Source organism: Castor canadensis, chromosome 3 (assembly GCF_047511655.1).
Source record: "Castor canadensis chromosome 3, mCasCan1.hap1v2, whole genome shotgun sequence".
NCBI lineage: Eukaryota > Metazoa > Chordata > Mammalia > Rodentia > Castoridae > Castor > Castor canadensis.
Genome location: NC_133388.1, coordinates 67615822 through 67630576, shown reverse-complemented (window position 1 = coordinate 67630576; position 14755 = coordinate 67615822). Strand labels below are relative to the sequence as shown.

General features: G+C 36.8%; 1 protein-coding gene across 1 annotated transcript in view; it reads left to right on the top strand.

The window, feature by feature from the left end:
* Ttc6 (tetratricopeptide repeat domain 6) overlaps positions 1–14755 on the top strand; it is a 192788-nt gene that overhangs the window by 139719 nt on the left and 38314 nt on the right. Inside the window, exons 17-20 of the mRNA XM_074066970.1 lie at positions 9222–9342; positions 10709–10859; positions 13653–13735; positions 14567–14643. Of these exons, the coding sequence (XP_073923071.1) occupies positions 9222–9342; positions 10709–10859; positions 13653–13735; positions 14567–14643 (432 nt within the window). The remainder of the gene's footprint in view (positions 1–9221; positions 9343–10708; positions 10860–13652; positions 13736–14566; positions 14644–14755) is intronic.

The window sequence follows — 14755 nt, the reverse complement described above, 5'->3', positions numbered from 1 at the left end:
TTTAAGTTTTTGTTTGTTTGTTTGTTTCAACTAGAGGCTCAAGTTTAGTCCAGGGCCTCAAACCACAATCCTCTTACCTAAAACTTCCCACATAGCTAGGACTGGGGTGAGCTTACTGGCTGAGATTGGGGTCTTGCTAACTTTTTGCTTAGTGTGACTTCAAAGCAAAATCCTCCTGATCTCTGCCTCATCAAGAGCTGGGATTATAGGTATGAGCCCCACCACTTGACTTTTATTGGGCATTTGACTATTTCTAAGCACGAAGAGCTGTAAAAGGAATATCTCAATTAATATTCAAATAATGAAATGGAAAGAAAACCTGGATTCCAAGATGGCGGCTAGAGGGAAGAAGCAGAAAGCGAGCCTCTTATAGTGAAATCTTGGAGAGACACTGGAGACACACTTTGCAGGCAAAATCACCGAGAAGAGACAAAACTTTGACCTCTCCACACCTCCAGCCAGCACAGAGGATCTCCACTTCATGTTAAATGGAGAAACAAGGAGGGCCCCTGGGCTGCCAGTCACATGTGCCCAGACGGCTTGGGAAGATGCGGACAAAGTGAGCTTCGCGGTACCACGGTACTCCCACAGACAAGCCTGGGCCACAGCAGCATAGCCCCCTGGACAGACCAACCTCCACCAGGGGAAAAAAAGAGAAACTGACTAATAAGCAATAAGAACAATAAAGACACATAGCAAAGAGGGTGGGGTGCACTGAGCACTGAAGATTGGGGGAAGGGAATCCTTCCGGGAACTGTAAATAAACAAGCCGGGCAGGCTGGAGAGGCTCTGGCGGGAGCGGGGGCACGTGCCCAGCAACCAGGAACAGGAAAGTTTGTGAGAGTGGCAGAGGGAGGAAAACTCCACAGGAGAGGAGGGAAGACTCACTCCCCACATGAACTGTAAACAAACATGGCGGCTGGCAAGAGCAGCAGCACCGCCCAGTAATCAGGAGCAGGAAAGCTTGTGAAAGTGGCGGTGGGAGGAAAACTGCACAGGAGAGGGGGGAAGACCCACTTCCCACATGAACTGTAAATAAACATGCAGGCCTGAGAATGCAGGTGTAGTGTCACCTTCCCCAGTGTGCTTGGAAAGGGGAAAGCTTGTAGCAGAGGCTCACACACAGGAGAACTCTGAGAAAACAAAACCTGCAGGGCCAGGTGAGTACTAAGCTCACCCCAGAGATCTGCATAAACAACGCCTCCAGCAACAGCAGACTGACAGCAGCAGGCAGGCAAGCCACAGCCGTAGATACCATTCTCAGAATTGTCTCCAGACTTTTTTTTTTTCTCTTTTTCTCCCTACCTTTGATGAGAGAACAACTGAATTGCACCTGCATGCTGAAAAACTTACTGAAACTGTATTGCATTTGAACTTGGGACACTTGGTGGGGTTTGTGTGTGTGTGTGTGTGTGTGTGTGTAGTTTTGTTCTACTTTATTCATCCCCTTTGATGAGACAACTACAGAACAACATCTGAGGCACCATCTCCAGGACTGGAGACTGAGATGGACACCAACATTATTAAGACTGAAACTTCATTGCATTTGAACTTGGAGGTTTTTTGGTTTTTTTAAATTTTTTCTATTTTTCATTTTATTTTATTTTATTTTTCATTTACTTATTTTTTTATTTCTCATGTTTTTTTTATTTTTTATTTCAATCCTCTCTCTGTCTCTCTAATGCCTGTTCAGCTGTCAATTACTACACTAATGTTCCCTGTTTATACCTTTGAAACTTTCTTGTCTGATTCCTTGTTCCATTTTCTCCTTCTTGTCTGTTTACTTGTTTTTCCCTTTTCTTTAACTTCTTGCTTTCCATCTCTGCTCACCCTTCCATTCTAAATATCACCATTGTTATTATTACAAGCTAGAAAATACTTAATTGCACACAGTACAGGGACAGTAATAACACCAAAGACAATGACGGGAAGACAGAAAAAACAGGGAAACCAGTTTCCCCACAGCAAAAAATTAGTACAGGAACCAGAGGGTAATGAAGAAAACAGATACTCAGAGCCAGACTCCAACAAAATGAAGATAAACTATGCCAAAGGACCCAATGAAGCCCCCAAGAATAATTTAAATACTACAGGTACACAATGAGAATTTTATAGAGATGATACTAGATAGGGTCAACCAAAATGTACAGGACACAATCAAGAAATTCCAAGACAACAAAAATAGAGAATTTGAAAAAGCAAAAGAAGAAATAAAGGAAACCATAGAAGCACTGTATAAACACCAAAGTGAAACAGCGAACACAACAAATTAACAGATAAATGAACTCAGAACAAAAATAGACAACATAAAAGAGGAAACCACCCAAGATATGGAAAACCTCAGAAAAAAGAATGAAACAGAACTGCAAAACAAAACAGAAGGCCAATCCTGCAGAATAGAACAAACAGAAGACGGAATCTCAGAACTTGAAGATGAAATGGTAAAGGAAAAACCAAAGAACTATTAATTAAACAACTCAAGACCTGTGAAAAGAAAATGCAAGAACTCACCGGCTCCATCAAAAGACCAAACTTGAGAATCATGGGCATCGAAGAAGGAGAAGAGGTGCAAGCAAAGGGAATGCATAATATATTTAACAAAATAATAATGGAAAATTTCCCAAATCTAGAGAAAGATATTCCCGTACACATGCAAGAGGCCTTCAGGACACCAAACAGACCAGATCAAAATAGAACTACCCCATGACATATCATCATTAAAACAACAAGTTCAGAAATTAAGGAAAGAATATTGAAGGCTGTAAGAGAGAAAAACAAGTAACATACAAAGGTAAACCCATCAAAATCACAGCAGACTTCTCAACAGAAACATTAAAAGCAAGAAGAGCGTGGGGTGAGATCTTCCGGGCACTGAATGAAAATAACTTCAACCCCAGGATACTCTACCCAGAAAAACTATCATTCAAAATAGATGGAGCAATAAAAGTCTTCCATGATAAGCAGAAACTAAAACAATATGTGACCACAAAGCCACCACTACAAAAGATTCTTCAAGGGATTCTGCACACAGAAAATGAAACCCAATTTAACCATGAAAAGACAGGCAGCACCAAAACACAGGAAAAGAAAAAGCAAGACAGTAGAGAGTAACCTCAACTTAGGTACACACAATCAAACCTTCAAACAACTAAGACAACTAAATGACAGGAATCACCACATACCTATCAGTACTAACAATGTTAACGGACTTAATTCACCCATCAAAAGGCACTGCTTGATGAAATGGATTAAAAAGGAAGATCCAACAATTTGTTGCTTACAGGAGACCCATCTCACTGACAGAAATAAGCATAGGCTTAGAATGAAAGGCTGGAAGAAGATTTACCAAGCCAATGGCCCCCAAAAACAGGCAGGAGTAGCAATACTTATCTCTGACAAAGTAGACTTCAAACCTACATTGATCAAATGAGATAAAGAAGGACATTCCATACTAATAAAAGGGGAAATAGACCAAAAGGAAATAATAATCATCAACCTGTATGCACCCAATGTCAATGCACCCAATTTCATCAAACATACCCTGAAAGACCTAAAAGCATATATTAACTCCAACACAGTGGTTGTGGGAGACTTTAGCACCCCATTATCATCAATAGATAGGTCATCCAAACAAAAAAATCAATAAAGAAATCCTAGATCTAAAAAATACAATAGATCAAATGGACCTAGTAGATGTCTACAGAACATTTCATCCAACCTCTACACAATATACATTCTTCTCAGTAGCCCATGGAACCTTCTCCAAAATAGATCATATTGTAGGGCACAAAGCAAGCCTCAGCAAATATAAGAAAATAGAAATTATACTGTGCATACTATCTGATCACAATGCAGTAAAAGTAGAACTCAACAACAAAAGTAAAGACAAAAAACATGCAAACAGCTGGAAACTAAATAACTCATTACTTAATAAACAATGGATCATTGATGAAATAAATGAGAAAATTAAAAAGTTCCTGGAAGTCAATGAAAATGAAAACACAACCTACCGGAACCTATGGGACACAGCAAAGGCAGTCCTGAGAGGAAAGTTTATAGCCATGAGTGCATATATTAAAAAGACTGAAAGATCCCAAATCAATGACCTAATGATACATCTCAAACTCCTAGAAAAACAAGAACAAGCAAATCCCAAAACAAATAGAAGGAGAGAAATAATAAAAATAAGAGCTGAAATCAACGAAATAGAAACCAAAAAAACCATACAAAGAATTAATGAAACAAAAAGTTGGTTCTTTGAAAAAATAAACAAGATCAACAGACCCCTGGCAAACCTGACTAAAATGAGGAGAGAAAAAACCCAAAGTAGAATCAGGAATGCAAAAAGGGAGATAACAACAAATGCCATGGAAGTCCTGGAAATCATCAGAGACTACTTCGAGAACCTATATTCAAATAAATTTGAAAATCTTAAGGAAACGGACAGATTTCTAGATACATGTGATCATCCAAAACTGAACCAAGAGGAAATTCATCACCTGAATAGACCTATAACACAAAATGAAATTGAAGCAGCAATCAAGAGTCTCCCCAAAAAGAAAAGTCCAGGACCTGGTAGATTCTCTGCTGAATTCTATCAGACCTTTAAAGAAGAACTGATACCAACCCTCCTTAAAATGTTCCACGAAATAGAAAGGGAAGGAAAACTGCCTAACACATTTTATGAAGCCAGTATTACACTTATCCCAAAACCAGGCAAAGGCACCTCCAAAAAGGAGAACTATAGGCCAATCTCCTTAATGAACACTGATGCAAAAATCCTCAACAAAATAATGGCAAAGCGAATTCAACAACACATCAAAAAGATTATTCACCACGACCAAGTAGGCTTCATCCCAGGAATGCAGGGGTGGTTCAACATACGAAAATCAATAAACGTAATAAACCACATTAACAGAAGCAAAGACAAAAACCACTTGATCATCTCAATAGATGCAGAAAAGCCTTTGATAAGATCCAACACCATTTCATGATAAAAGCTTTAAGAAAACTAGGAATAGAAGGAAAGTTCCTCCATTATAAAAGCTATATATGACAAACCTACAGCCAGCATTATACTTAATGCAGAAAAACTGAAACCATTCCCTCTAAAATCAGGAAACAGACAAGGATGCCCACTATCTCCACTCCTATTCAACATAGTACTGGAATTCCTAGCCACAGCAATTAGGCATGAAGAAGGAATAAAAGGAATACAAATAGGTAAAGAAACTGTCAAAATATCCCTGTTTGCAGATGACATGATCTTAAAGACCCAAAAAACTCAACTCAGAAGCTCCTAGATATCATCAATAGCTACAGCAAGGTAGCAGAATATAAAATCAACATAGAAAAATCATTAGCATTTCTATACACTAACAATGAGCAAACTGAAAAAGAATGTATGAAAACAATTCCATTTACAATAGCCTCAAAAAAAATCAAATACCTAGGTGTAAACCTAACAAAAGATGTGAATGACCTCTACAAGGAAAACTATAAACTTCTGAAGAAAGAGATTGAGGAAGACTATAGAAAGTGGAGAGATCTCCCATGCTCATGGATTGGTAGAATCAACATAGTAAAAATGTCTATACTCCCCAAAGTAATCTACATGTTTAATGCAATTCCCATCAAAATTCCAATGACATTCATTAAAGAGATTGAAAAATCTACTATGAAATTTATACAGAAACACAAGAGGCCACGAATAGCCAAGGCAATACTCAGTCAAAAGAACAATGCTGGAGGTATCGCGATACCTGACTTCAAACTATATTACAAAGCAATAACAATAAAAACAGCATGGTACTGGCACAAAAACAGACATGAAGACCAGTGGAACAGAATAAAGGACCTAGATATGAAGCCACACAACTATAACCAACTTGTCTTTGACAAAGGAGCTAAAAATATGCGATGGAGTAATAGCAGCTTCTTCAACAAAAACTGCTGGGAAAACTGGTTAGCAGTCTGCAAAAACTGAAACTAGATCCATGTATATCACCCTATACCAATATTAACTAAAAATGGATCAAGGATTTTAATATCAGACCACAAACTCTAAAGTTGATACAGGAAAGAGTAGGAAATACTCTGGAGTTAGTAGGTATATTTAAGAACTTTCTCAATGAAACCCCAGCAGCACAGCAACTAAGAGATAGCATAGATAAATGGGACCTCATAAAACTAAAAAGCTTATGTTCATCAAAAGAAATGGTCTCTATACTGAAGAGAACACCCACAGAGTGGGAGAAAATATTTGCCAGCTACACATCAGACAAAGGACTGATAACCAGAATATATAGGGAACTTAAAAAACTAAATTCTCCCAAAACTAATGAACCAATAAAGAAATGGGCAAGGGAACTAAACAGAACTTTCTCAAAAGAAGAAATTCAAATGGCCAGAAAAACACATGAAAAAATGCTCACCATCTCTAGCAATAAAGGAAATGCAAATTAAAACCATGCTAAGATTCCACCTTACCCCTGTTAGAATAGCCATCATCAGCAACAACACCAACAACAGGTGTTGGCGAGGATGCGGGGAAAAAGGAACCCTCTTACACCGTTGGTGGGAATGTAGACTAGTACAACACTCTGGAAAAATATTTGGAGGCTACTTAAAAAGCTAGACATCGATCTACCATTTGATCCAGCAATACCACTCTTGGGGATATACCCAAAAGACTGTGACACAGGTTACTCCAGAGGCACCTGCACACCCATGTTTATTGCAGCACTATTCACAATAGCCAAGTTATGGAAACAGCCAAGATGCCCCACCACTGACCAATGGATTAAGAAAATGTGGTATCTATACACAATGGAATTTTATGCAGCCATGAAGAAGAATGAAATGTTATCATTCACTGGTAAATGGATGAAATTGGAGAACATCATTCTGGGTGAGGTTAGCCTGGCCCAAAAGACCAAAAATCGTATGTTCTCCCTCATATGTGGACATTAGGTCAAGGGCAAACACAACAAGGGGATTGGACTTTGAGCACATGATAAAAGCGAGAGCACACAAGGGAGGGGTGAGGATAGGTAAGACACCTAAAAAACTAGCTAGCATTTGTTGCCCTTAACGCAGAGAAACTAAAGCAGATAACTTAAAAGCGACTGAGGCCAATAGGAAAAGGGGACCAGGACTAGAGAATAGGTTAGATCAAAGAGAATTAACCTAGAAGGCAACACACACGCACAGGTAATCAATGTGAATCAACTCCCTGTATAGCTATCCTTATCTCAACCAGCAAAACCCCTTGTTCCTTCCTATTATTGCTTATACTCTCTCTACAACAAAATTAGAAATAAGGGCAAAATAGTTTCTGCTGGGTATTGAGGGGGTAGGGGGGAGAGGGAGGGAGCGGAGTGGGTGGTAAGGGAGGGGGTGGGGGCAGGGGGAGAAATGACCCAAGCCTTGTATGCACACAGGAATAATAAAACAAAACAAAACAAAACAAAACAAAAAAAAAGAAAACTTATCACTAAAAGGGCTGGTGGAGCAGCTCAAGATGTAGGTCCTGAGTTCAAACCCCACCTAGTACTGGGAAGAAAAAAAAATGTCTATACTTTTTTACAATTGTTCTTAAAGTCTGTTACAACTTATCTGCCCAACCACTCATTGTATTAAATTTTTGAAACTTCAAATAAGCAATTTTTTTGGAAAATTTCATTAAATTTCTATTTTAAAAAAGGCAGAGTAGTGGGGAAGATAAACATATGGTCTCTGGAGTCAGACTGCCTGGGTTCACCATTTATTAGGCATGTGACCAAGGACAAGTTACTTACCCTTCCGTCCAATTTCCTCATCTGTAAATGGAAATAATTCTTATCTAATGAAGTTTGTGTAAGAGTTCAGCAGACTTATAGATGTGCCCAGTTCACAGCAAATGCTTAATAATATTGCCTATATACAGATTAATTTCGAGTGTAAAATTAAATATTACTAATTTCTGTAAAGAAGAAAATCTTTGCCTCCCGTCTGTTTATACATTTCTTTGCTGAAGATCTCTTAATGAGATTTGAGTCCCATTAAGAGATGAGTAAGTTGTGTCATTTTGTGCTCTGAAATGGATAAATTCTTAATATAAGTGAAATTAATGAGTAAAAATAAATAAATAAATAAATAAATGAAGGCCTGGGGCCATGGCTGAGTGGTAAGTGCTAGCTTAGCCAGCATGGGCCCTAGGTTTGATACCCAGCCACCTCAGGGGCAGGGGTTGGAAAAAGGCAGAAACCCAAACGATGGTTTATGAGGTAGGTACTATGAGCATCCACGTTTTACTGATGAGAAAACCAATGTATAGAGAGGTGAAATGGCTCTAATATTCTGTTTCTTTGGGAAAATTTTTCCCATTTTCCCAGAGCAGGCACACCACAGCTGACGTTTTCCCTGCTGGCCAATCATAGTGTGAACTGACCAGTAGGATTGCTTTCCAGTGGTTGTTTGTGTCCTCTGCACGATCACTGCTGACCCTGGTTACACTTCTAAGCCTCCAGTACTGAGACTGTCTCTTCCCAGACTGTGAATATTTTGGGCAGAAATTTTCCTCCTAAACCAGAATAGTCTTGAGAAACTTAGACGATATGGGTCAAATCTTGTCTAATCCACTAGCATGGTTTTGAAAGTGCAGGGGGCAGCTTCTAGGCTGGGTACTGATGACAGTCACACATCTGGAGCACTGACAGCCCCTTGCTTCAGAGTAGCCTCTTTGCAGCTGCACATCCTGGCTTATGAGTAAAGCTGACTTGTTACATGTATCCTGCTCTGGGCATATGGTCTGAGTCTGGTCTTTGGCCAGTGCTGGAGTCTTTGCAAGACTAACAGGTCATTGCTGGTAATAGTGCCCTATTGATTGGAATTAGATACTAGGCCTATCTTTGATCCAACTCACAATATAACCCTGGTCAATGTACTTCACCTCTTTGGACCTTAATCTCCTCATTTGTAAAATGAGTGGACTGCAATAGATTGTCACCAGGATTTCTCCCAGCCTTAATGAGTATGTGAGTCATAACAGGCACATTAGCCTCACACTTTTCTGTATAATGCTATCTTGTACTCACCAAATACGTATGTATACTCATCATAGATATGTTTTATTTTATGTAATATTAAACAAATAAGAATAAAGAACAGGAAGGGTGTAAACTAAAACATGACTCAGATATTGTTTTTCAGAAACTGAATAAAATGCTTTTATTTTTAAGCTCTCATAAATGATGGATATGAGAATTTTAGTTGTTTTCTACATCGGGGGATACTCTACACACACCTGAAACTTTGGTTGCTGGCAATTTGTGACTTTGAAACTGTTATTTCTCTAGAAAGGTAAGTTTTCCTTTTCATATATATTTCCCTTTTGTATGAAATTAAGAAAATGAAAGAAAAAGGTTTCTTTCCTCAACATTGTTAACTTATTAGAAAGTGAGCCATAATTACAAAGTTGTACTAGAATTAGAATACCACTCAAAATAAGACTATTGCTAAAATAAAACTTATTTTAGATGCTTTTGCAAATTTTACAGGTTTAATGGGTTTGAGAAAAGTTATGTATGGATAATAAATCAATACATTAATAGGATGGATTCAATGATGGGCTAGAACTTTTTGAAGTTAACTCACTGGAAAAGTGTCACCAAGTTAAAAAATAATGACAAAATATTCTGCTTGATGTATCATTGCTATGCACAACATACAACTCAATGGAAGGAAACCCTCTGTTTCAAACGCCTGACTTCATTTTTGTTTAGAAATGTAAAAGCCAGTACTATTTACACCATAGGTCCAGGAAGAAACACAGGTTGAAAGTTCAATACATTAGTCAGAAAGCCAGCCATAAAATATAGAATTAAATTAAATAATCCCTCTCCTTTGCAATGAAGCATTCATTAAAATGGAAGTTGTTAGAAAGAGCAACAAATCATTCTAATTCCGTGCCAACCAGCAGCTTGTGTACTTAGCTATCGAAGGTAAACTTTGAATTTGACTTAGGAAAGTCATAGAGCATAGTTCCATAAAGATCACAGTGGCTTTCTTTTGGATATTTTCAAGTCAGTCAGGAAAAGGAAAGAGTTTCGGGTGCAAAGAGTTAGAACATAGATGGTAGGAACCTGATGCCCAGGCAAAGGGTCAGGGTTTTCATGGGGTTGGGCTATAGGAAATGCAGTTTCCTCATCTTGGAATAACAGAATTGGAGATAGTAATGTCTAAGGCTGTTCCCATACAAAACACCATTTGCGTCTAAGAGAAAAATGACGTATGTTTGAGATACAAAGGCAGCTGTGTGAATGCCAATGCAGAGAGGATTTTTAACCCTAAGTCGCCAAACCATACAATATTAATTAGTTTTTCACTCTTACTTACAGCCTGGGGCAAAGACTTTGAGTTGAGGAAAGCTAATTTTGTAATTCAAGATAATTCAAGATTAAGACAAGGAAGAGTATTGCTGAGTCTAGACTTCTTTAATTCTGTTCCTGGCATAGACTCTACAATTGTTAATGCCCTATCAAGAATTTATAAAAAAGTGTTTATAATTTTCAAGAGAATGCAGTAAACTAATTTTATATTGCTTTAGTAAAACATTAAAAATTACCCTGATACATTGATGCATGTATTTTATTATGTTTTTTCATAATTGGGAACATGTGAAATCATTTAAAGTGCCTAACAAGACCTCACGTTCTCATTTTTTTAGAACTGTTATTTTGGCTCATATAAATATTGGCCTCATATACCTGCTGCACCTGGATAACTACACTGAAGCCATTTGGCATTTTTCTGAAGCTATTAAAATTGATCCTTTATATATTCAAAGCTATATCTGTAAGGCAGAATCCTACCATAAGGTATTTAAGGTTTGACAATCTTGAATTTTAGATAAGCTTTAATTTTTGAATATTTGTTTAATACACTTTACACTGCGTGAATGTATTATTTTCTTTAGTAACTGCAGAGGCTGGTGGAGCAATGTGCAGTGAATGTTAAGCAGATACAGTTAAACTATAATTAGCTACTCACAAAGCCTTTTGCTTTTAAAATAGAATATATTTATTGTAGGTAATATGTTCATGCAAATAAGAATAAATATCTTTATGAAAATTAATAAATTAAAAGCTATCCACAATTTCATTCTCTAGAGATAACTACTCCTAACATTTTAAACCTATTGGTCCAATGTTTGTGTGTATGCTTGGAGTGTGTGTGTGTGTGTACTGGTGAGTGAGTAGGTTCATTGAATGGGATCTATGTATAGAATAGCATTGTAATCATTAATATTTTCCTTTAAATTTTATTTAATTGTTACAAGTTATTTAAGTTAAAAAAGTGTCATGTGTCTTTAGTATAACAAATTCAAACAATTCAGTAGAACCAACTCCAACCAAATCTGACTTTTCAGAGATAACCAGTGCTACTTCTCATCTCTACTTCTCATATAGTTACCTGTTCCACCTCTTGGTCGCTAACTGCCCTCTCTAAGACTCCCGTCCCTCAGCAGGATTAGGGCAGTAGTCTCCTGGTCTTTTTGCTTCTGCTCTTTAATACTTTCAATGGAATTACAACACAGCAGACTCAGTGATCCTACCAAACATAAGTCAGTTTTATTTTACTTCTCTGCTTCAAAACCTTTTAGAGCTTCCTTTTGCACTTAGAAAGAAAGCTAAATTTTACAAATCCAAAGGCTAGCAAGAGCACACAGAGCTGGCACCTCATTACCATTCTATCCTTGTTTCTTACAAGTCCTCTGGGACACACTGCTTCAGTCAGACTAAGATAGGTTACACTAGTAAAAAAACAAACCCCAAAATTGCCCTTTTTAAACAACAAAGTCTTGTTTTTTGCTCACACTACATTTACATTTAGGATTACTGGGAATTCTGCTTCCATTGTCTGTATCTCAGGACTCAGTGTGACTAGAGTCCCATTCAAAGTCCTTACCTTCCAGATGATGGAGGAAGAAGACCTAGGACAGGTTCAGTATTGCCCCAGTGTTGCCCTGTTGGAGAAGATATGGGCATGCTTATAGTGTGTGCATCTTTTAATTAGTCTAATTCTGTTGATGAAGCTCAGGCCATTTGGGGAAGTTGGCATTTCCTTAACACTCATAGAAACTAATACACCAGCATGATAGCAGGATGTAAGTATATATATTCAAAGACTCTTTGCTCTGAGAGGCAAAAAATATGTACAGAGTAATGATTGAATACATTTTTGTGTATGCATACTGTGGACTGTGACATTCAGTAAAAAAGAATAAATAGAACCATGCCAGCTGACTTGGAGAAATTTCAATGAGCTATTTTGAATAAGAACAGCAAAATTCAGAAAAGAACGTAAAATATATGTACAATATGATTCCACATAAATAAAATAATTCTAAATCAAACCCTGTGTGGGCTCAGCTGTTACCGTGAATTTAATCTAAGGCTGCCTGGAGAGGTCAATACCAGGGAAGCTTGTAAGTTCAGAGTGAGCCTCTGCCCCAAACCAATTTTTACTCAATCAATGCATGGATATTGATGGTTGGTAGGACAGGTGGACATATGACTGGATGGTTTATAAATTGTACCAACCTGAGCTGGGACAGATTAAGAAGCAACAACCCTGAAGTTCCCCAGAAGTTGTCAAAGTTTTTTAAATAAATATCAGACTTTCTCTTTTGGGGTTTCCTCTTTTGATTCTACCCACTATTTCCTCCAAAGGGCTTGTGCTATTTCTACAGTTACTGGTTACTTCCATGTATAGATGGATTTTGGATATTCTTTTTGATACATCATCATGTCATTCTATTTAGAGGAGTGGGTGTTCCAGGTAAATTTTCTGTGTCTGTGAAGTGTTCCTTTGCACATATCTCCAGTGGTAGTTGAGTTTTTAAAAATTTATTTATTTATTTATTTATTCACATGTGCATACATTGTTTGGGCCATTTCAATTGGCATACTTGGATAGCACAAGGGGATTTCATTGTGATAATTCCATAGATGTGTACAGTACTTTGAACAAGCTCACCCCTTCCTTGTATTTCCTTATTCACCTTCTCTCCAGTGGTAGCTGATTTTTTGTCTCCAGATGAATACAAATTCAGACTGTTTCTGTGACCAGTATTAAAGAGTCAATGTTTACTGATCACTATATATTAATGTTAAGTGTATCTCTTTTATGAAATTCCTATAATTTATTCATTCGTTTGCTTAATTTTGGTGCAAGCTTGGCTTCTCTCTTCTTTTTTTAGTGAAATTAATTTTTTATTTTACCAGCTTTTGCGTGCTAGTTTATTAACATAGGTGATGTTTGGTGAAACAGGTGCTATGGTTGAGAAAGAAAAACTGAGAAGTTAAATGAAAAAAAAGAAGACACATTCAAAGTAGAATGCATCCCATAATTACCTTAATGTAAAATGATACATGTGTAGATATATGTAATCATTCTTCAAAATAATTTTAAACAATCAAAAGACTTTGCATCATACACATTTGTTTTTACTTCTCTGTATCATATTTGTTTTGATGACTCTTAAAGGAATAAGTGTTTTAGGAGCTGTCCCTGCAAATTTTTCACAGTACAATTGTGGGAGGGGATAAACACCAGGAAGGAAACAATTAACTTCATTAGAACCTAATTTTCTGTTTATCATTCAACAGTTGCATAAATTGAAAAGGGCAGTAAGTGAGTTATCTCGTGCTATTCACCTTCATCCAGATGAAATCGAATTATATATAATAAGGTATGAGCACAGAAATTGAATTTTTGGGATAATGTAGCATCCGAGAAAGCTACTGGAATCTTTAGTTCTCTCTTGATTCTTCCAGTCTTTCATTTTACATTCAATCTCTAAGCAATGCCTATCTTCCCACATGTAGTTCCTATTTTGATTAAAAGATAACTTATTACGTAAAATAACCAGATCTTTCCTTTTTGCTGTCCCATTGAATCAAAAAACAACTGCTCAGTGTTATGTTCTTTGGAGGCCTTTCTAAGTGGCTATATGGTTATCACATATCTCATAATAGTAAGATAATACTTTTTGGTTTCACAAATTTACCTAACGTAACCCTCATCTAATTCAGTGTGGAAAAAGTGACACAGATATGTATTTCAGATCTATAGAGCTTTCTATAAAGAGACCTATGGCAAGTTATCACTACAAAAAACAGTATCATCTCGGGATTAATTGACCTGGTTTTATGGGATGGAGCAATACTTTCTGATAAAAGCTTGCTTTAAATTGAACCACATTTTAGAAATTTATGTAAATACTTTACCCTTTTATATTCCAGCAATCAAACACAACATTTTAAATATAGAGAGTGGCAAAAAAGAGATTTGAGTATTTTAAGTATCACATTTTCAAAATTGTTTCCTTATCATATCACCATGTTAATTGGCTTATTTAGAATATAAAAATCCATAATTTTCACATTGCTTTTTATGCATACTTATGTAAATATAAATGACTATTGTAATTCTAAAAAAATTAACTAACTGATTATAAGAAACTTTATCTTAGAAAAATTATTTTAGCTGCTTAGAATAAAAAAGCTCTGATTTCTTCCAGAGGACAATATCTTCTTATGATGAGGTGTTTTGACCTTGCAAAGTTCACTATTTATCAAATCTCAGAAGTGAACAAAGGTAAATATAATTAATGCAAAATTCAGATAGTTTTAACTTAGGAAATAACTCTAAAAATTTTGTACCATTGATAATACCTATGTATTGGTGACATGAAGGCTTCATCTGAAAG